This window comes from Lonchura striata, chromosome 22 (assembly GCF_050655825.1).
Source record: "Lonchura striata isolate lonStrDom1 chromosome 22, ASM5065582v1, whole genome shotgun sequence".
Lineage (NCBI taxonomy): Eukaryota > Metazoa > Chordata > Aves > Passeriformes > Estrildidae > Lonchura > Lonchura striata.
In genome coordinates this window covers 3548253-3568888 of record NC_140724.1, presented here as the reverse complement: position 1 = coordinate 3568888, position 20636 = coordinate 3548253, and the positions used below count along the sequence as shown (strand labels likewise).

The 20636-nt window shown below is 61.2% G+C and overlaps 1 protein-coding gene and 1 long non-coding RNA gene across 7 annotated transcripts; one reads left to right on the top strand and one right to left on the bottom strand.

Moving 5' to 3' along the window:
- Window positions 1-519: 519 nt before the first annotated feature.
- RHOBTB2 (Rho related BTB domain containing 2) lies at window positions 520-19689 on the bottom strand. Of its 6 annotated transcripts, none has more exons than XM_085559198.1 (11): window positions 19540-19689; window positions 15141-15218; window positions 7195-7396; window positions 6341-6444; window positions 6069-6254; window positions 4958-5982; window positions 4023-4141; window positions 2635-2785; window positions 2462-2550; window positions 1569-1674; window positions 520-1490 (listed from the first exon to the last, which is right to left on the bottom strand). In XM_085559198.1, exons 2-11 carry the CDS (start codon window positions 15197-15199, stop codon window positions 1252-1254), a joined length of 2280 nt encoding a protein of 759 aa, XP_085415324.1. In that variant the 5' UTR covers window positions 15200-15218; window positions 19540-19689; the 3' UTR covers window positions 520-1251. The 6 variants fall into 6 exon arrangements, with proteins under 6 accessions (XP_085415324.1, XP_085415321.1, XP_085415320.1 ...); XM_085559195.1 differs by lacking the exon at window positions 19540-19689 and adding an exon at window positions 15493-15625; XM_085559194.1 differs by lacking the exon at window positions 19540-19689 and having other exon boundaries at window positions 15141-15605.
- Window positions 13692-14430, top strand: LOC110480333 (uncharacterized). Its single transcript, XR_014949852.1, has 2 exons — window positions 13692-13982; window positions 14090-14430. It is a non-coding gene; the product is annotated as an uncharacterized LOC110480333 (long non-coding RNA).
- Window positions 19690-20636: the final 947 nt, after the last annotated feature.

Here is a 20636-nt window from a genome sequence, read left to right as displayed (position 1 = left end):
TCGGGGAAGGCGAACAGGGCTCGGGGAAGCAGCGGTGAGTGCCCAGACTGTGCGAAAAGGAGAGAAAGTCGTGCTCCTACCTGCTCGCTGGGGCTGCCAAGGGACACAACACCGAGGGTGAGGAGCCACCGCTCGCTCCTGCATCCGAGGCTGAGGGTGGGCGTGCAGAACGGGAGGCTCCAAGGTGCTCCACGAGGCCGGCTGGGAGGAGGGGATGCCACCGGGAGCCTCCCTGGGTGCTCCTGTGCAGGGACGGGCTCCAAGGAGCTTTCCCCATCCCAGCCGGGCAGGGTGAGGAGGTTTGGGTGCCTCCTGCCCTGCCTGGCAGCCCTGCAGGGACACAGGTGGGACAGGCAGGGTTAGTCCGATGGAAAAGCCACCGCTGGTGTTGTACCAGGGTTTGGGTCGCTGTCCCTGCCCGTCCCAGGAGCGCTGGAAGGGGGTCAGGGCATCACCCCGAGCCTGGCACAAGGATGTGCCTGCCCAGCTGCTCCTCCCACACACACAGGAAGCACGCCGGGCTTTTAAAATACCATTTATTACAATGGAGCCTTCCAGGCTAAAATCCCAAGCCAAGGGCTCGGGGTTGGTTTCTCGTGTGGCAGATTGAAGGACTGGGTTTGGGTTTGGGTTTTGGTTTCTTTTTTTTTTGCTTTAAGTTTCTGTCTAAACAAAACTGAAGAGTTAAGAACAGGGAGGAGAGGACTCCGATCCTCTCTGTGCCCTGAATTAGGACAGACCCCACTTGTAGGGGAAATCCTGCAGTGCCTGGAGGCATTTGGGGACCAGGGTCCCCTGCCCTGTGCCTGACCCTGCTGTGAGTCCAAGGGGGTGGCAGGACCCCCACAGTGGCTCCAGGTGGTGAGATGCCATCAGACACCCAAACCACACCCTAAGAGCTTCTGGTTCCTAATCAAAGTTGGAAGCAGGACGCGTTTTTTCTTCTTCTTCGCCATCGCCTTCCTCCTCGTGCTGACGACGTTCCGAAAAACCAAAACCAATTTCCAACGGAAACCCCGCGGTGCAGCCGCAGCACAGCCCTCGTGCCCCTGGGAAGGCGAGAGTTTCTCCTGCTGCTCGGGGCTCTGCCAGTCCTGCCGAGCCCCTCCCGGGCGACCGCGGCCCCCGCCTCTGCTGCGGGGCCGGTGCCCCCCCAGCCTGGCGCTGGGCAGGGCATCCACCCTTCCTCCTCCTCCTCATCCTCATCCTCCTCCTCGCCGGGACGCTGGAGCCAGGGCAAGGACCGGGCTTTCAAACCACAGCCGAGGAGGAGGAGGAGGAGGAGGAAGAGGAGGCTGTGGCTGCCGACGATGAAGGAGAGGAAGAAGGGGAGGAGGAGGCGTTCCAGAAGAGCCAGCGCCTCTTGGGCTGCCGTTTCAGGTGGAGGTAGTCTTCCTTCTCCCGCTCCTTCTTCGCCCGCTGGTAGTGATCCTCCTCCTTCAGGTACCACACCGGCGGCCAGCGGTGCTTCTCGAAGTACTCCTGGTTCTCTGCGGGCACAGAAGGGGGTGAGGGGGGTGCCAGGACCGCGGGGACCCCCCTGCCACAGCCCCCCGGCTGCCACTCACCTCCCGACATGGCCTTCATGTCGCGGGGGAACTTGCGGCAGACGTTGTTGTAGTTGGTGCAGATGTGGTGCAGGCACCAGTCGGCGAGCTGGTAGGCGCAGTGGAACTGGGAAAAAGGATGGGACGCCAGCTCAGGGCCACCAGGAACGGGCCGGCACCAGGGATTCCCTCATTTCTCCAGGGACATCCAAGGCCAGACCTGGTTGTCCAGCTCCTGGAGCTGCCAGTCCCCTCTGGGTGTCAACTGCCCTGCCAGACCCCTCTGGGTGTCACCCTCAGCCCCATCAGACCCCTCTGGGCGTCACCTGCAGCACCCCCAGCCCTGCCAGACCCCTCTGGGTGTCACCTGGAGCACCCCCAGCCCTGCCAGACCCCTCTGGGTGTCACCCCCAGCCACATCAGACCCCTCTGGGTGTCAAATGCCCTGCCAGACCCCTCTGGGTGTCACCTGGAGCACCCCCAGCCCTGCCAGATCCCTCTGGGTGTCACCCCCAGCCCCATCAGACCCCTCTGGGTGTCACCCCCAGCCCTGCCAGACCCCTCTGGGTGTCACCTGGAGCACCCCCAGCCCTGCCAGATCCCTCTGGGTGTCACCCCCAGCCCCATCAGACCCCTCTGGGTGTCAAATGCCCTGCCAGACCCCTCTGGGTGTCACCTGGAGCACCCCCAGCCCTGCCAGATCCCTCTGGGTGTCACCTGCAGCACCCCCAGCCCCCTCAGCCCCCTCTGGGTGTCACCTGGAGCACCCCCAGCCCCATCAGCCCCCTCTGGGTGTCACCCCCAGCCCCCTCAGCCCCCTCTGGGTGTCACCTGCAGCACCCCCAGCCCCCTCAGCCCCCTCAGGGTGTCACCTGCAGCACCCCCAGCCCTGCCAGCACAGGTCCCTGTCCTACCTGAGCCAGCTCCAGGAACACCAGCACGTCGCCGTCGATGTCCACCATCATCTGCGCCGCCTCCATCAGGCCGGTGACCGTGTACTGCTCTGCACAGGGGGACACGGCGGGGTCGGGGGGCGGCGGGGACGGGGTGAGGGTCACCCTGCCCCGCTGCAGCCACCGGGACTCACCTGTCAGGGCCACCAGGTGCGGCAGGCAGAGGCGGTTGGCGAGGATGATGAGCTTCATGTCGTCCAGGTCGGGGCTGGAGCTGAACTGCCCCGTGTACAGGTACTCCAGCACCGCCCGCATGCAGCTCTTGCTGGTGTGAGGAAGTGCCACCTGCCAGACACACACCTTGTCACCTCCTGGCCAGCTGTGCCACCCGCCCAGGAGCTCTCCTTGATAGCAAAAGGGTTTTAAAATCATGGGGGTTTGAGGTGAAAAGGAAAATTAAGCTTAGTAATAGCCTAGGTACATGAAGGCCGTGTACCTCGCTAGAATTGCACCTGTGTAGCTGGGATATGATAAATGATATAATTGTTAGATGGGATGATTAGTAATGGAATATAATTACTGTTTAAAGGTAAGAATAGTCATGAGAAACTGTGGTCAGAAAGATCACGAGAAACTCATGTCAATGTATACAACAGAACAATATAAGTTTAATAATTAATATGTACGTAAAATACGTTCAGCTCAAAAGCTGTGTTGGAGTCAGATTTGGGTCTGCACCCCTGATTCCCAGAGCTCTCAATAAAAGCACTTGTATGGAATCATATCCTGTGATGATGTGTATTCCTAAACAATGTAAATTTAATAATTAATATATGTTATATATACAATAGAACAATGTATGTTTAATAAATAATATGTAAGTTATAGAAAGATAGAATATAAAATACGTTCAGCTCAAAAGCCATGTGGGAATCAGATTTGGGTCTGTACCCCCAATTCCCAGAGCTCTCAATAAAAGCACCTGCAGATTATCATATCCCATGATGATGTGTGTTCCTAAACAATTTAAATTTAAAAATTAATATATAAGTTATAGAGGGATAGAATATAAAAATACATTCAGCACGAAAGCTGTGTCGGAGTCAGATTTGGGTCTGCACCCCCGATTCCCAGAGCTCTCAATAAAAGCACCTGCATGGAATCATGTCCTGTGATGATGTGTATTCCTAAACAATGTAAATTTAATAATTAATATATAAGTTATATATACAATAGAACAATGTAAGTTTAATAATTAATATGTAAGTTACAGAAGGATAGAATATAAAATACGTTCAGCACGAAAGCCGTGTCGGAGTCAGATTTGGGTCTGCACCCCTGATTCCCAGAGCTCTCAATAAAAGCACCTGTATGGAATCATATCCTGTGATGATGTGTGCTCCTAAACAATGTAAATTTAACAATTAATATGTAAGTTATAGAAGGATAGAATATAAAAATACATTAAGCTCGAAAGCCGTGTTGAATTGTCAGATTTGGGTCTGTACCTGATTCCCAGAGCTCGCTCTCAATAAAATCACCTGCATGAAACCACATCCCGCGATCATTTGAACATCCTCACCTCGTTGGTGGAGCTCTCCACGAAGGGGCCGCCGAACATCGCGGCCATCCAGTCGCAGCTGGAGATGAGCAGGGGCTTGTGGGCACTGATAGCACCGTCATCCAGCACGAAGGTGACATCTGGGGACAAGCACAGCCCTGTCACCTGGGGCTCAGCCACGAACCCCCTCGCCTTCACCAGAGGGAAGGGCACGGAGCCTGCCATATCCTGTATTTTCCCCGTGAAATACCTCATTTTTATCCAGCATTTCCTGCCAGCTCAGAGGAGCTCGGGGAAGAGCCTCAGCAGGGCTCTGCCTGTTCCAAGGGGTTTTCCCCTTGGAAATTCCAAGGTGTTTTCCAAGGGGAAAACCTGAGAAATAAATGTCACACCTAAATTTGAGTCCTTGGAGAGCTGGGAGGGAGGTGGGGATCTCCTGCCCTGCTCCCCACAGCTTCTCCCAGGGGTGTGCAAGGGCCACCACACATCTGTCCCTGACAGGGCCTGCCTGACCATATTAGGATCCATCTCCATGAAACAAATCCAGCCGCTGGGAGGCTGGGACACTCACGTCCCCCTGGGACGTCACCTCGTGCTGGTGGCTCGTGGTGCTGGCTGGAAAGCTGGGGAAATCCTACTAAGGGCACTTGCTCCTCATAAATCAGGATGACCCCTGTGAAAATCCAGTCTGGGAGAGAAGGAAGTCGCCTTTGCAACTCTTCCATAAATAAACAGAGCTGCTGGGCCAGCTGGGCAGCAGGAAACCCTGCGCAAGGGCTTCACGCTCACTTTCTCAGGGAGAAAAGCGACAAAAATCCCCAAAATAGCAAAGTGTGACCAAAAACCCTGGGGGAGGCATGGCCACCCCCTCACACACAGCAAAGCCAGGAGCTCCGAGCCCCCACCCACCCTGTGAGCCCCCACAAAGGACCAGGCTGCCGCTCCCGGAGCCGTACCCGAGAAAGTCCCCTTGGCCAGGCATTCCTTCACCCGGTTTGTCCTCCGGACGTGGAAGGCTTTGGTGATCTCCTGGTTCATGAACGCCTCGTTGTTGAGGATGTTGGCCACCATCATGCGCAGGTCGAACACCTCCAGCAGCTCGGCGATGTGAGCGATGTGCATGAGGTCCCGCTCGTTCTCGTCCAGCTCGCCCGTGTACAGGTACTTCAGCACGGCCCGGAAAGGACCCGGCTGGATGGACGCGTCCATCTTCACCACCACCATCAGCTTGGACTTGTAGGTCAGCGGGTCCTCGGCCATCTCCTCCTGGATGCTGGTGAAGGCCCGGCTCCACGAGGAGAGGTTCCGGCCCCGCCGCAGCCCGCGCTCGCCGTTCTCGTAGCGGTTGCCCCGCAGGATCCCGTCACTGGTGGAGGCTCTAAGGCACGGTTTGCGCTGGCCGGGTCCGGCCTCCTCGGCGCTCTCGCAGATGTCGAAGCTGGCGGCCCTCAGGAGGAAATCCCGCCCGTGGTGCCTCTCCTCCTGGTGCAGCATCCGCTCGGCGGCCGCCGTGACGGCCACGCCGACGCCGTGCCCCGCCGTGCCCTGTTGGTCCTCCTCGCTCAGGTCCATGAGGAACAGGTCGTAAAACTTGGAGGAGGAGGTGGAGAGGTAGATCTTGTGTGCGTAGATTTTGATCTTCTCTTGCAGCACCAGGATGACGTCCGCGCACAGGGGGTCCTCCAGAAGGTGGGCTGGACGCTCCTCGTTGTTGGAAGGGGGGTCTGGGACGATGATGATGGGAGGAGGGGGCTTGGGGGGCAGGAAGGGGGCTTGGAGCAGGGGCCGCTGCACGTTGCGCAGGTGGGACTTCCAGAACTGCAGGTGGCGGCGGGAGATGAGGGCGGCACGGATGGCGTTGTCAAAGACGTCCTTGACGCCGAACTGGGCCACCACGCTCGTCTCGTAATAAGGGATCCCCAGCTCCTTGGCGACCTCCCTGCCCTTCTCTGGGGGAAGGATCTCGTTAGGCTTAATTGGCCTGAAAGAGACGGGAGATAATTAAAGAGGAGGCTTCTGGAGAGAAGGAGGGCAGGCAGGGACATCTCCAGGGCACGAGGGTCCCACCTGGCCAAGGGTCGCCGCGCCCGGTTGACGGCCTCCAGGTCGGCGTAGCGCAGGTCGAGCTGGCAGCCCACCAGGATGACGGGGGCGCGGGGGCAGAAGTGCTTGATCTCCGGGTACCACATGGTCTTCACATGGTGCAGGGAGTTGGGGTTGGCGATGGAGAAGCACAAAACCACAACGTCGGACCTGGGAGGGGACAAGGGAGGGCTTGAGGTGAGGTTTGGGGACTCCCTCCCTGCCCAGGGGAGCGCCCGGGCTCTGCCTCTCCCTACCTGCCGTAGGCAAAGCGCCTGTCCTTGTGGTGGTCACCAAAGGTGTCCCAGAGGCGCAAGGACACGCTGACATCGTCTACCACATCCCGGGAGCGCTCCAGCACCTGTGGGAACAGAAACCACCCAGCTCCTCAGTCCCTGAGCCTCACAACAACAGCAGCGGGGCAGGACGCGGCTCCACCTCCTCGGGGTGTCCACCACAGGGTGTCCATGAGCCCCCGCAGCAGCCTCGGCAGCCCTCACTGTGGGAATCCAGAGCTTCCCTCTGGCTGCCCTGGGACCCTGGCAGGGCTCAGGAACCCCCTGGACAGAGCCCCAGAGACACTGGCTGTGATCTCTGCCCATGGAAAAGAGTTTTCAATCTCACAGGATGAATTACCAGCTCTGAGGGTTTGATATAAGTAACAATTAAGTGTGGCAGGAGTGCAAAAGTAAAATTTTAGGATTCTAGATGAGGGGTCCAAAGGGGACAAGATGGAGGAAATTGGGTGTGCCTTGTCCTTTTTCTCCTTCTTCATGCCCTCCATGTCTCACTGTGGTGTTGGCATTTTTCTGTTGGTTCAGGCTGGGGACACACTGTCCAACGTAGGTGACAGATATTGGCACGTTCTTGTAAATGCAGCCCAGGGAGTTTCTGGTATTTAATGTTTGTCACATCCCACTGAGGGCAGAGCCCCACACGCTGCCCTGCAGGACAGAGCTGGGCAGGGCAGCAGAACATGTGAGAGATAAACAGAATAAACAACCTTGGAACCAGCACAGACGAATTTTGGCTTTTTCTTTGACAACAGGGCTGACAGACAGAGACTTTCTACACTCTGGGAATCATCAACACCTCAGATTCCGACACTCACCTCCTGGCAGACGCGGTACTGGTCGATGGCCCACACCGTGGGCACGTGGGTGGCGAGGAGCTGGTACTGGGTCAGGGTGGCGTTGCAGGCACGGGCACAGATGAGCCGGGTCTTGCCCACCGCGTTGTCCCCGACCACGACGCACTTGATGGTTTCTACGTTTGGCCTCTCATAATCCATGTCAGAATCCATTAATTGGGACCTGCGAGGGGAAGGAGGGCTCGGCAAACACAGCCAGGACCAGCCAGGGGGTGTCACCAGGGCACCACAGGGGCACAGAGCAGGAGGATGCTGACACTCCCTGGCAGCCCGGGGAAGCTCTGCAGCAGCTGTTCAGCCCTTCCCAGCTCGCTGTGCCCGCCAGTCCCCTTTAAAATTTCATGTTCTGGTGGCAGTGTGGCTGCTGTGCCACGTCAGACACATGGCCTGCGTTGGATTGTGCCCTCCTCCCTCTCCTGGCTCTCCGGCTCATGCTTGTTCATGTGAGATGAGGCTTTTTTTTTTTCTCCCCTCTGCCTTCCTCCTCTTCCTTTTCTCCATCCCCAGCATTTGCAAGAGAAGCTTCCAGAGCCGCCTGACCGATGCACACGCAGGCACTGCCAGGCTCTGCTGCCTGGCAGAGGACACTGTCCTGGCCCCCTTTTCCCACCCCATTCCCAACGGGACATTTTCTCAAAGCTAAGAGCAGCAAGAAGAAACTCCTTAGGTTCCCCAGAGGGACTGGGAGAGCTCCAAGGAGCAGGTGTGACCCCAACACTCCTGAGAGAGATGTTGGTGCTGTGGGTGCTGCAAAGCTGATGAGCAGCATCCAGGTGTGCCCAGGTGTGTCACCCATTCCATGCTCAAAGCCTAAATCAGAATTAACTCATCACAGCATGAACCCGAGGGTTTATGTGCTTGCCAGGGGAAAAAGCACTGAGGGGATTGAGGGATAGCAAAAAGGACAAAAAACCCCCACATCCCAATTTCTCTGAACTTCCCAAGCCCACAGATCTCTTCCCTCTTGGGATGGAAAGGAGGACAAAACCTCCACATCCCAATTTCTCTGAATTTCCCAAGCCCACAGATCTCTTCCCTCTTGGGATGGCAAGGAGGACAAAAGCCCCACATCCCAATTTCTCTGAACTTCCCAAGGCCACGGATCTCTTCCCCCTCGTCGCTCCCTCCTGGCAGCGGCCTCCCGAGCTGCTATAATAAACCACCAGCGCAGTGAGCGAAAATACCCGGTAACGATGGCAACGGAGCCCTGCACGTGGGACCACAGCTCCCCAAACCAGCAGCCTGGCAAGGACTTGCCAATGTTAGCAGCTCCCTCCGTGCGCAGCCTCCCTGGGCACACCTGGGTCCCCGTGGGCAGCTGGAGGCAAAGGCAGGTGGCACAAATCCTGCTCACTTCAGAGACAAAACTTCTCTGAGTAGTTGTCGCCGCATTCCACACCCCCTCCATCCTTTGGGATGCGGGGAATTCGTCCCAAAGGGCTTTGGAAACCAGGAGCAGCAGCAGGGCAGGTGGGCTCCTTCCCCATGAGCCCCTCAAAATCCATTTCTGTCCCCCTCTGCTGCCATCCCGTGTCCCCTGCTCCTCCCCAGGATCAGCTCGGCTCGGTAGGACCAGGAGATCTCCGAGCTGGGGGGTGTGAGTGCTTGGGGAGCTTTGCTGTGGTTATTTTTGGGCTCAGCTGTGCTCCATTGGGATGGAGGGGGATGGCACAGGAATGACAACTGCAGGTGGCACTTGGGATGTTTGTCCCTTGTGGGGAGCTCAGCCCACCCCCAGCCAAGCCAGCCGGGAAAGTCTGGTGCCTCATGGGAATTAAGGGCTAAATCCTTGTGGGATCAGTGCCTGCCGTGAGGAGGGGGAGAGGGGGACAGCAGCAGGGACAAAAATTAGGTTCTCAGTAAAGCAGAACATCACTGGGGAGCTCTGTTAGCCCCACAGGGCAGCGGGGGGGTCACAGCCTCTCACCCCTGACACCACCCCAGGAGGGGCTGAACCTTTTCAAGCCCTCTCCTCACCTTCCCCACCATCACTTCTCTCCTGGGAACAGCTCCAAAACCCACCGGAGAGTAAAAATAACCCGAGATGCTGAGAGATTGGAGTTCCCCCCGAAGGAAAAGCTCTTCCCAGAGGAGCAGGGCTGCTCCAGCCAGCAGCCCCCCAGCCAAACCACGGGCACCCAATTCACACCCACAACCCCACCACGGAGAACCCCAAAATTGCTCCTTCCAGCCTCCCAGCCCGCGGTTGCCACGGCAACTGCACCATCACCCCGGGAGCTGTCGCTTAGCAACTCCCAGGCTCCCAATCCTCCATCCCGCACTTCGCCAGGGGAGGAGAACCCCCAAACCGGGGCGAAGCCGCCCCGAAACGGCGGCGATGGCCAGAAATAACGGGGTGCGGGAGGAACGGGGCCGGGGAGGCCGCGGCGGGAGGCGGTGCGGGAGAAACGGGCCCCGAGCGGGGCTGCAGCACGGCCGGGGGATGCGGCGGGCAGGGGGCACCGGGACCGGGGTGAGGGCATGGCAGAGGCTCGGGGGGCACCGGGATTGGGGTGGGGGCATGGCAGAGGGCTCGGGGGGCACTGAGTCAGGGTGAGGGCATGGCAGAGGGCTCGGGGGGCACCGGGATTGGGGTGAGGGCATGGCAGAGGGCTCGGGGAGCACTGAGGCAGGGTGGGGGCATGGCAGAGGGCTCAGGGGGCACCGGGATTGGGGTGCAGGCATGGCAGAGGGCTCGGGGAGCACTGAGTCAGGGTGAGGGCATGGCAGAGGGCTTGGGGGGCACTGAGGCAGGGTGCGGGCATGGCAGAGGGCTCGGGGAGCACCGGGATTGGGGTGTAGGGCATCGCAGAGGGCTCGGGGAGCACCGGGATTGGGGTGCGGGCATGGCAGAGGGCTCAGGGGGCACCGGGATTGGGGTGCAGGCATGGCAGAGGCTCGGGGGGCACCGGGATTGGGGTGCAGGCATGGCAGAGGGCTCAGGGAGCACTGAGGCAGGGTGCAGGAGGTTGGGGAGGGAGCGGCGAGCAGGCGGATCGGGGGTGCAGGGAATTGCGAGGGGTGTCGGGGGTGCTCGGAGCATCCGGATCGGGGGTGCGGGGCATGGCAGAGGGTGCGGGCATCACAAGGGGGCTCAGGGATGTTCCGAGCACCCGAACCGGGGCTGTGGGGCATTGCAAAAGGGGCAGGAAGCACGGCGACGGGGTGCAGGGCATGGAGAGGAAGGGCGGGGAGGACCCAGGCCAGGCGTGCGGGGCTTCTCCAGAAGGTTGAGGCTGCAGGACATCGCAAGGAGACTGGGGAGGACCTAGGCCAGGGATGTGGGGCACCGCAGGGAGTCTCAGGAGAGCTCGCAGCACCCTGCCCGGGGGTGCGGGCACGGCGAGGAGCTTGGGGTGCTCACAGCACCCTGCCCAGGGGTGCGGGCACGGCGAGGAGCTTGGGGTGCTCGCAGCACCCTGAACCGGGGGTGTGGGGCAGGGCAAGGAGCTTGGGGTGCTCGCAGCACCCTGCCCAGGGGTGCGGGGCACGGCGAGGAGCTTGGGGTGCTCGCAGCACCCTGCCCGGGGGTGCAGGGCACGGTGAGCTTGGGGTGCTCGCAGCACCCTGAACCGGGGGTGTGGGGCACGGCGAGGAGCTTGGGGTGCTCACAGCACCCTGCCCAGGGGTGCGGGCACGGCGAGGAGCTTGGGGTGCTCGCAGCACCCTGAACCGGGGGTGTGGGGCAGGGCAAGGAGCTTGGGGTGCTCGCAGCACCCTGCCCAGGGGTGCGGGGCACGGCGAGGAGCTTGGGGTGCTCGCAGCACCCTGAACCGGGGGTGCGGGGCACGGCGAGGAGCTTGGGGTGCTCGCAGCACCCAGCTCGGGGGTGCGGGGCACGGTGAGCTTGGGGTGCTCGCAGCACCCGGCTCGGGGGTGCAGGGCAGGGCGAGGAGCTTGGGGTGCTGGCAGCACCCTGAACCGGGGGTGCGGGGCACGGTGAGCTTGGGGTGCTCGCAGCACCCTGAACCGGGGGTGCGGGCACGGTGAGGAGCTTGGGGTGCTCGCAGCACCCTGAACCGGGGGTGCGGGGCACGGTGAGCTTGGGGTGCTCGCAGCACCCTGAACCGGGGGTGCGGGCACGGTGAGGAGCTTGGGGTGCTTGCAGCACCCTGCCCGGGGGTGCGGGCACGGCGAGGAGCTTGGGGTGCTCGCAGCACCCTGAACCGGGGGTGCGGGGCACGGCGAGGAGCTTGGGGTGCTCGCAGCACCCTGAACCGGGGGTGCGGGGCACGGCGAGGAGCTTGGGGTGCTCGCAGCACCCTGCCCGGGGGTGCTGGCACGGCGAGGCGGACGGGAAGCCCCGCGAGCGGGTGGGTGCGGGACACGGCGAGGGGACCGGAGAACACCGGGAACCGGCGCGAGGCGTGGCGAGGGGGCTCGGGGCGGCTCAAGCCACCCGGCCCGGGGGTGCGGGGCACGGCGAAGGGGCCTCGCCGTCCCCGCGTCCGGCGGCGGGGCAGGATGCGCGGAGGCGGAGCGGGACGCGGGGCGGAAGCGCGGGGGGGTCTCCCGGTACTTACACCAACACAGACGAAGCGGCGGCTCCCAGGGGCCGGGGCCGGGCTCGCCCCTCCGGACATGGCCACGGCGCTCGTGGCGCGGCGGGGCTGCGCGGGGCTGCGCAGGGCCGCGCTGCGCGGCTCAGGGCCGGGGCGGCCCATGGCGGCTCCGCGATCTCCGCATCCGCGGCCCGCTGCGCCCAGCGGAGCGCGCCGCCCTGCGCGCTGCAGTCGCGGCCGCCCCGCCTTCCATTCACAAAAAACAAGCGGAGCCCGCCGAGCCCCGCCCCGGGCCGCCCCCCCACCCTCCGCTGCCGCGCATTGGCTCCGCGACTCGGGGGGGAGCGGGGGGTCCGCGCGTCCTGCCGCGCGGGGGGACCCTCGGCGTGTCCCCCGTTGTGGCTCCGAGTCCTGCCGTGGGACCCCCAATCCTGCCCCTAAACCTCCCTCGCAGGGGCTTTGTCATGTCCCCCTAAATCCGCCTTGAGACCCAGTCATGTCGTCTCACCTTGCCTTGCAGGGGGTTCAGTCTTGCCCCCACAATTCTGCCTTCGGGCCCCCATCGTGTCGCTAATTCTCCCCTGCTGGGGACTCTGCTGGGCCTCCCCAATGCTGCCTTCCATGCGACACCATCCTGGCCCTAAAACCCTCCCATACAGGGAGCTCCGTCCTGGCCCCCAATCCTGCACTCCATGGATCCCAATCCTCCATCTGCATGAGAGCCCTACCCTGCCCTCCATCCTCTGTGACATCCATAGGGGGGATGACACCCTCATCCCCCCTAAATATCACCTCCATCCTTCCTCTGCATCCGATCCCCCCTGCCCGTGCCCCCCAGTCCTGACCTGGGGAAGGGGTGCACCCTCTCCTGCATCCCTCTGAGATCTTTCCCTCTCCCCAAATTTCAGAGAGCTGCCAGCTCCCAGCTGGGCCATGTGTGGTGCTGCTGGTGGAGGAGACCCCTCACAAGCCCCACATCCTCCCCGGAGCACCCCCAAACCCTCACAGGGCTTCTCGTGGTGAGGAGCGAACCTGCTCCATCCCTCCGTGCCCTCCAAGCACAGGCCACACGCTGCGATCCTGCCCTTTTACCCTTCTCTACATGCCTTATTGCAGCCCTCTCCTCCCCAAAATCTGAACCTTCAGGGCACCAAAAAAAAAAAAAAAAAACACAAAAAACCTCCGAGTCATCTTTTGCAGCGCGGCTGCCGGGAAGGCGCCGCCGGCCGCGCTGCTCTGACCCCCGACATCCGCATCATGTGATGCTCGCCATCCCTTCCCGAGGCTTCCAGCCGCCTTCCCTGCCCGTCCCCGCCTCGGAGCCGCGCTAAGCTCGGCCCCCTGCTCGGCCTGACGCCGTCCGGCTCGGAGCAGGCCCGTGCCGGGGCTGCCACTGATGCAAAACCCAGGCACAGCCCGCCCAGCCCCGCCGCCGGCCCCCGCCTCACCGAACTCGCAGCACGGGGATCTGTCTCTCCATAGCAGAAGGAGATGGAGCCGCTAATTTGGGGAGGGGAAAGCCCTTTTGGGTTTTGAGCCGGCAAAGAGGCAGCTCCCGGCGCTGCCTCGGTGGCCACGCCGGGACCGGGAGGAGGCGGCGGCGGAGCTGCGGAGCCCCGGGAGCTGCGGAGCTGCGGAGCCCCGGAGCTGCGGAGCCCCGGGAGCTGCGGAGCCCCGGAGCCCCGGAGCTGCGGAGCCCCGGGAGCTGCGGAGCCCCGGAGCTGCGGAGCCCCCGGAGCTGCGGAGCCGCTGGCCCGGGAGCTGCGGAGCCCCGGAGCTGCGGAATCGCTGCCCCCGGAGCTGCGGAGCCCCGGAGCTGCGGAGCCCCGGAGCTGCGGAGCCCCGGAGCTGCGGAGCCCCGGGAGCTGCGGAATCGCTGCCCCGGAGCTGCGGAGCCCCGGAGCTGCGGAGCCCCGGAGCTGCGGAATCGCTGCCCCGGGAGCTGCGGAGCCCCGGGAGCTGCGGAGCCGCTGGCCCGGGAGCTGCGGAGCCCCGGAGCTGCGAAGCTGCGGAGCCCCCGGAGCTGCGGAGCCCCGGAGCTGCGGAGCCCCCGGAGCTGCGGAATTTCTGCCCCGGGAGCTGCGGAATTTCTGCCCCGGGAGCTGCGAAATCGCTGCCCCGGGAGCTGCGAGCAGCCGAGCCGCAGAGCCTGGAGCTTTTCTGCTTCTTGGAGTGGGTCACGGGGAAGGAACACGTAGAGCTTGTTTGCCAGCCGCATGATTTGGCTTATTTGCTCTCTTGTAGCAGGTGCTTAATTGTGGCAGAAAAGGGTTCCCGGCAGCTTTCTGGGCAGCCAAATTCCCGCCTGCCCCTTTCGCAGCCAGGCAAAACAAAAGCACGATTGTCACCCGCAGGCGGAGCGGAGCTCTCTCGGGCCTCCTTCCCGGGAGAAAAGGTTTCCCGGCAGGAGAGAGCGGACGATGGAGGCACCCAGGTGGGCACGGGCCAGGGGAGAGGGGTCGGGAGCGGCTGTGGAGCGTGGGTGCTGCTCGCAGCCCCTCTCCTCCGAGGGAGGAGGAACACAAGTCTCATCTGACTGTTCCCCAGCGAGCCCACGCTGTGGCAAAGCTTGGCACGGCACAGAACAGCACAGCATGGCACGGCTGCCCCTGGCGCAGCTGCCCAGTGCCATCCCCCTTCCCTCAGCACCGCGATCTCCGGCTGGGCTGTGATTAAAAGGCGTTTTGCTTCCCGCTCCCATCTCTCCAGTTTTAAACCTGTCCCCAAGGAATTCTGTCTGTCCAGCTCCGTGATCCTGACTCCACACCGCAGGCTGAGCTCTGGGGGTCACACCAAGCCCTCTGTTCACCCCACAGCATCCTCCTCCCTCCATCTCCCACTCCCCAGCCAGGAATGAAGAAGCCCTCAGGAGATCCAAGATACGAGCAGACATTGCTCCAGCCCCAGTAAAATTTTTTTGACTCTCCAGTTTAAAGCCTGGGCATTTCTACCTTTCCCAGGTGCTGCCAGGAGCCTGCCCAGCCTCACTGGGGACAGGATGGAGCAATCCAAACCCAAACCCATTTTCCTTATGCTCCTTGGATGTTCTGCAAACACTACAGCTTTCCTGGCTCTGCCCCCACCCTGCCCCCCAAATCCAGCATCGTTCACCTTGCAAGGGGCTGAAAGCCTGGCACAGACCAGGGCCATGCATCTGTCACTGGAAAAAGCAGATTTAGGAGAGAGAGACACCCCAAAAACCCCGGGCGGCCCTGGACTACACATTCCCAAAGCCCCTGGGCCCCTGCCTTTGCCTTCCTCTGCTGTTTTCTACCTCATCCACGGGGAACGGAGGCGTTGCTGTGGCGTGGGTGGGATGGGAGCAAAGAGCAAAGTCCCTGGAGAAAGTGGCCGGTGGAAGAGTGCCAGGAGCAGGGGCGGGAGGAGGCGGCAGGAGATACTTACAGGCTGTGAGCCATGGCTGTCATCTTCCCGGCGGGGCTGCCCTTCCCCGGGCTTTCCATCGCTTTCTCTTGGCAGGCTCTGCAAGGAGAGGGCGCAGGGATCTGTGAGATCACCCCGAACACGGACTCGCATCCTAAAGCCACCCCCTGCCCACCCGGTGTCACCCCCCAACCCTGGGGACACAAAGGTGTTGGGAAGGCGAGTTCTGGGCTGCCCAAGCAGCGTCCTGGTGTGGGGACAGAGCTGTCCCTTGTCTCCCCATTGTCCCCGTATCTCGCTGCCAGCTCTGCCCTCCTCATGCCACCCTACGGATCAGCCGAAACGGATCAGTCCATGGAACACACGCACAGACCTGTCCCCTGCTCCGAGGTGCCACAGGGACAACCTCCCCTCGGCCCCGGCGAGGCTCTCCCAGCTCTCACGCCCTCTCCAAGCACCTCACCCTCGGGCTCAGAGCCTTCCCGTGGATCTGAGCTCCCTGGGCGGTGCCTGGCTCCTGGGGTGGCCACCAGGAGTCCCCCCTGGCATGGTGGCTTTGGCCAAGGCTCCGGAGCGAGGCAGGGCAAGGGGCTGTCCCTCCTTCCCTGCTGCATCCTGCAAACGTCAGGAGCAGAGTCCAGCCTGGGATTTGCTCCTGGCAAAGCCAGCAGAGTGCTGGCTGCGGGCGGGGAGTGGGTTCCAGGCACCCAGCACGGTGCTGGCTCCATCCATGGATTCACCATGAAGAGCAGCAAGGGTCCCCCCTCTGGTTTTGCTTCTCTAAAATCCCAAATGCTGCGGTTTTGCTTCCTGGATGAGGCTACAAGAAGTCTTCTTGCTCAAAGCAGCTGCTCCAAGCACCCCATGGGCACCCCAGGCCCATCAGCAGCCAGGGAGGGAGGTGGCAGCTCCAAAAAAATGGCATTTACAGGCCCAGTATCCAACTGGAGCCGGGAGAAATCTTCAACCAGAACTTTGCCAAAATTGCAAAACCCAACCTTGATGGGGGAACAGTGGGGGCAAAATGACACACTGGGATGTGCCACCACAGCGGTGGGGAGCAGAGCCTGGGAAACAGAAGGAAAGGTCTAAAACAAGCAAAAAAAAAAAGAACAATTTTGCACCTCCCATGCCCTGCCCTGCAAAAGCAGCAGGAGAGCCAGGAGTTTGGGGGAGCTCTGCAAATTCCCTGCGTGCAGAAATCCAGCTGGATGCCACGTCCCAGCCCTGGAATCAGCCACCTGCCAGGGCGCAGGTGCCAGCTCACCCTGCCATCGATAGGGCCGCAGCACTCCAGGGACTCATCACTCAGCTTATAAATATTTAAACCCAGAAGGAGCCGTGTGCTCCTGTAAAACGCAGCTCCTTGCACGAGCCCAGATCCCTTCGCCCCAGCGCTGAGCTCATGAACATTTGGGGCTCTCCAGACGGATCTTTTGCAGCTAAAAAAACCAGGTCAGGGCGAAATTCAAGGTCTCGATCCATCCGTGCAGGATTCCTGCACCCTCCAGCTGGGATATGTTGTATTTACCACCCCGAGGGGTGCAGAAGGAGCTGCTGGGATGGGATCACAGCCGAGGCTGTGCTTCCAGCTGCTTGTTCCCGACACCCCAGGCAGGTTTTGGGGGGCACGGCCGGCCCCACACCCAGGGAAAGGCTGCAGCTGCACTGGCAGGCTGCTCCAGGCAGGATTCACAGTTTCATACAGCATTAAGAGCTGCTGACGCCTCGTGAAAAAACTGTGAAAAGCTTCTATTTTGGGGAAAGTTCCTCTTATAACGGCGCATCCTGTGGCTTCTCTGTTTCCCTTTTTCTCCTGGTTTCTCTTGCTACAGAGAGCAGTGCAGAAAATAGGTGGATAATGTTGCCAACCAGCCTGGGCTCTTCGTCAGAAAAGGAAAATAACCCTCCAAGCCACCCCCAGCCTAGGAATTCAATCTCATGCCGCACCTGGGTGGGGGCCTGGGGCGAGAAAGGAGAAAATGGGACCCTCCTGGGACTTTTTTCTGGGCATGGAGTGTTGGATATTTCCTGATAAGGAGAAAATGCTGGGTTTGATTGGTTTCGACCTTTCCCTCTGGTGTCAGACCTTCCCTGAACTCTCCTCCCTCAGCTGCTCCCAACCACTGTGGTGGCACCCGCTATTCCCCCATTAAAAAATAAAAGGGATTAAAACATTAAAGAGCCAGGAGTCTGTCTCCAAGCAACTGTCTCCAAGTAGGGATGGAGAGCAGAGAAGGAGAAGCTGAGTGGGGAGAAAACTTCTGGAGATCCCAGCGGGGAGAGGGAGGAGGGAACAGCAGGGAAAGAGAGAATGGAGGTGACAGCACTGGGAGCAGGCAGGAGCCCCGGGGCAGGAGGATCTCCCTCTTTCATCAGCCCAGCCCTGGTTGTGAAGCAGCTCCAGGGTTCCCAGAGGCAATTCCTACCCCAAGGGCGAGGGAAGCGGCAGCAGTGCAGGGCACACAGGCAGAGAGGTGACCCAGGTGGCTGCGTGGCTGTGCTGATGGTCTGCCAGGAGCCACCAGCAGCCCTGAGTGGCTTCCTGGCCATGCTGATGGTCTGCCAGGAGCCACCAGAAACCCTGAGTGACTTCCTGGCCATGCTGGTGATGGCCAGGAGCCACCAACAGCCCTGAGTGGCTTCCTGACCATGCTGGTGATGGCCAGGAGCCACCAGAAGCCCTGAGTGGCTTCCTGACCATGCTGGTGATGGCCAGGTGCCACCAGCAGCCCTGAGTGGCTTCCTGACCATGCTGATAACTGGCCAGGAGCCACCAGCAGCCCTGAGTGGCTTCCTGGCCATGCTGATAACTGGCCAGGAGCCACCAGCAGCCCTGAGTGGCTTCCTGGCCATGCTGGTGATGGCCAGGTGCCACCAGAAGCCCTGAGTGGCTTCACGGCCATGCTGATGGTCTGCCAGGAGCCACCAGAAGCCTTGAGTGGTTTCATGGCCATGCTGGTGACTGTCCAGGTGCCACCAGCAGCCCTGAGTGGCTTCACGGCCATGCTGGTGATGGCCAGGAGCCACCAGCAGCCCTGAGTGGCTTCCTGGCCATGCTGATGGTCTGCCAGGAGCCACCAGAAGCCCTGAGTGGCTTCCTGACCATGCTGGTGATGGCCAGAAGCCACCAGAAACCCTGAGTGGCTTCCTGGCCATGCTGGTGATGGCCAGGAGCCACCAGAAACCCTGAGTGGCTTCCTGACCATGCTGGTGATGGCCAGGAGCCACCAGAAACCCTGAGTGACTTCCTGACCATGCTGGTGATGGCCAGGAGCCACCAACAGCCCTGAGTGGCTTCCTGACCATGCTGATAACTGGCCAGGAGCCACCAGCAGCCCTGAGTGGCTTCCTGGCCATGCTGATAACTGGCCAGGAGCCACCAGCAGCCCTGAGTGGCTTCCTGGCCATGCTGATGGTCTGTCAGGTGCTACCAGAAGCCCTGAGTGACTTCCTGGCCATGCTGGTGATGGCCAGGAGCCACCAGAAGCCCTGAGTGGCTTCCTGACCATGCTGATAACTGGCCAGGAGCCACCAGCAGCCCTGAGTGGCTTCCTGACCATGCTGGTGATGGCCAGGAGCCACCAACAACCCTGAGTGGCTTCCTGACCATGCTGGTGATGGCCAGGAGCCACCAGCAGCCCTGAGTGGCTTCATGACCATGCTGATGGTCTGTCAGGTGCTACCAGAAGCCCCAAGTGGCTTCCTGGCCATGCTGGTGATGGCCAGGTGCCACCAGCAGCCCTGAGTGGCTTCATGACCATGCTGATGGTCTGCCAGGAGCCACCAGAAGCCTTGAGTGGTTTCATGGCCATGCTGGTGACTGTCCAGGTGCCACTAACAGCTCTGAGTGGCTTCCTGGGACTGGCCAGGAGGCACCAGCAGCCCTGAGTGGCTTCCTGGCCATGCTGGTGACTGGCCAGGAGCCACCGACAGCCGTGACCGAAGCAGCGAGCAGCGCACGGGGAGCGCCGCCGGCTTTATCCGCGGTTTTAATTCCCCTTCCCGGGGGAAAGCGGGGCCAAATTCCCTGCTGGAAAACTCTCTGCCCGCACATCTCGGCGTCTCCTCGCACGTGGCTCTGCCTGAGCAGCCTCTTCCCTGCCCTGAGGGCCACCGAGGCACCCCACAGGCCCCGCACCCCAATTCTCGACAGCTCCAAGGGGTGGTGAGAGAAGGAGGAGCTGCGAACGCCGCCCGCTCCCCGCCCCGCAGGGGCTGCATCCCCCCGGGCACCGGGAAAAGCCTCGGGGGCGCTCGGAGCTGTTCCTAGGACAGGACCCAGCCCTTCCCCCGCACAATTCCCCCATTGCCCAACTCTCAGGAGCCCTGCATTCCCCCACGAATTGCCGGCGGAGAATCCCTGAGCCTCTCCGTGGGCCCGTGGAAGTGGGGCACGATTCGCTGCGGGCGCGGTTACCTGAGCGCAGCGGCTCCGCTCCGTCCCGCGGCTCTTCCCTCCGCTCCAGCAGCCGCCTTCTCTTTCCAGGGGCAAGTTAGCCCGGACACGCAGCACCCATTTTTATACGCTCGCCCATGTGATCCAAACAAATGCCCTAGGGATGAGTTTTTGCACTGACACAACTCAAGGGGCTGGGACTAAAAACCTGTTGGACCGCAATCCCAGCTCAACCGACAGGAATTTTCCACTCGGGCCGGCTCTGGGTGCGCCGGCACGCGTCTCCCTGATCACCCCCCCAAAAAAAAAATAATTCCCATTTCCATGCAGTTCCCAAATCTTTCAGACTCGTTCCTAAATGTTTCCTCTACTACAGCTGGAGAAAACGACCCATGGGATGGTTCCACGATGGAGGAAGGGATGGAAGTGTGAAAGAATATGTTTGAGGCACTGATTGCATCTAAATTCTGCAAAGCTTTTAATTTTCTCATGATCTGTGAGGGGAAACAAACAAACAAACAAACAAAAAAACCCAACACAGCAGAAGATGCCAGGCAGGGTGAAAAATGGGGAGAATCCTTTGCTCCTGGAAAAGGAAGCTCCCTGCAGCCTCGAGGCCTGGGGATAGCACTTCTGCACAGGTTGGAAGGTGATTTTAGGAGCTGCCCGCTCTGGGATGCTCCTCAGGGATTCAGGGAAGGAAGGCAGATCCCAGGCGAGTCCGAGTGACCAGAAATGCCCGGGATGGGAACTGGAAAAAAGAGACGGTGAGCTCTGAATGGGATGGGTGAGTCAATGGGAACCGAGGCACCGGGGAAATGGCCACGGGCCACGGAAAGGAGGCACGGGCGTGACTCAGTGGGACCGAGCGGTGACTCCGTGGGAAAGGAGGGAGGCGATGGCATTACGGGCAGCGCCACGGGATAATGGGATTATGGAGCGGGAGGAGCCCCTTGAACGCGCTCCTCTCGGGCTGCTCCCCTCGCTGCAGAGCGCTGGCAGCCGCTGGAGCTGATCCCGATGGATTTGATAAGAGCAGGAACGTGCAGCCCGGCACACACGGGGCCAGCGCAGCGCTCGCCTGCACCCCGGGGTGCCGCCGGCCTCTCTCGCACCTC

Bases quoted from the DNA above. Each gene is read 5' to 3' on its own strand.
- RHOBTB2 (XM_085559194.1), bottom strand. From the start codon at position 15,439: ATGAGGAGGGCAGAGCTGGCAGCGAGATACGGGGACAATGGGGAGACA. The intron at 5,983-6,068 runs GTGGGACCCTCG...CGTCTCTTTCAG, and splicing joins GCGCGGCGACCCTTGGCCAG to GCCAATTAAGCCTAACGAGA. The intron at 2,786-4,022 runs GTGAGGATGTTC...TGTGTCTGGCAG, and splicing joins TGGAGAGCTCCACCAACGAG to GTGGCACTTCCTCACACCAG.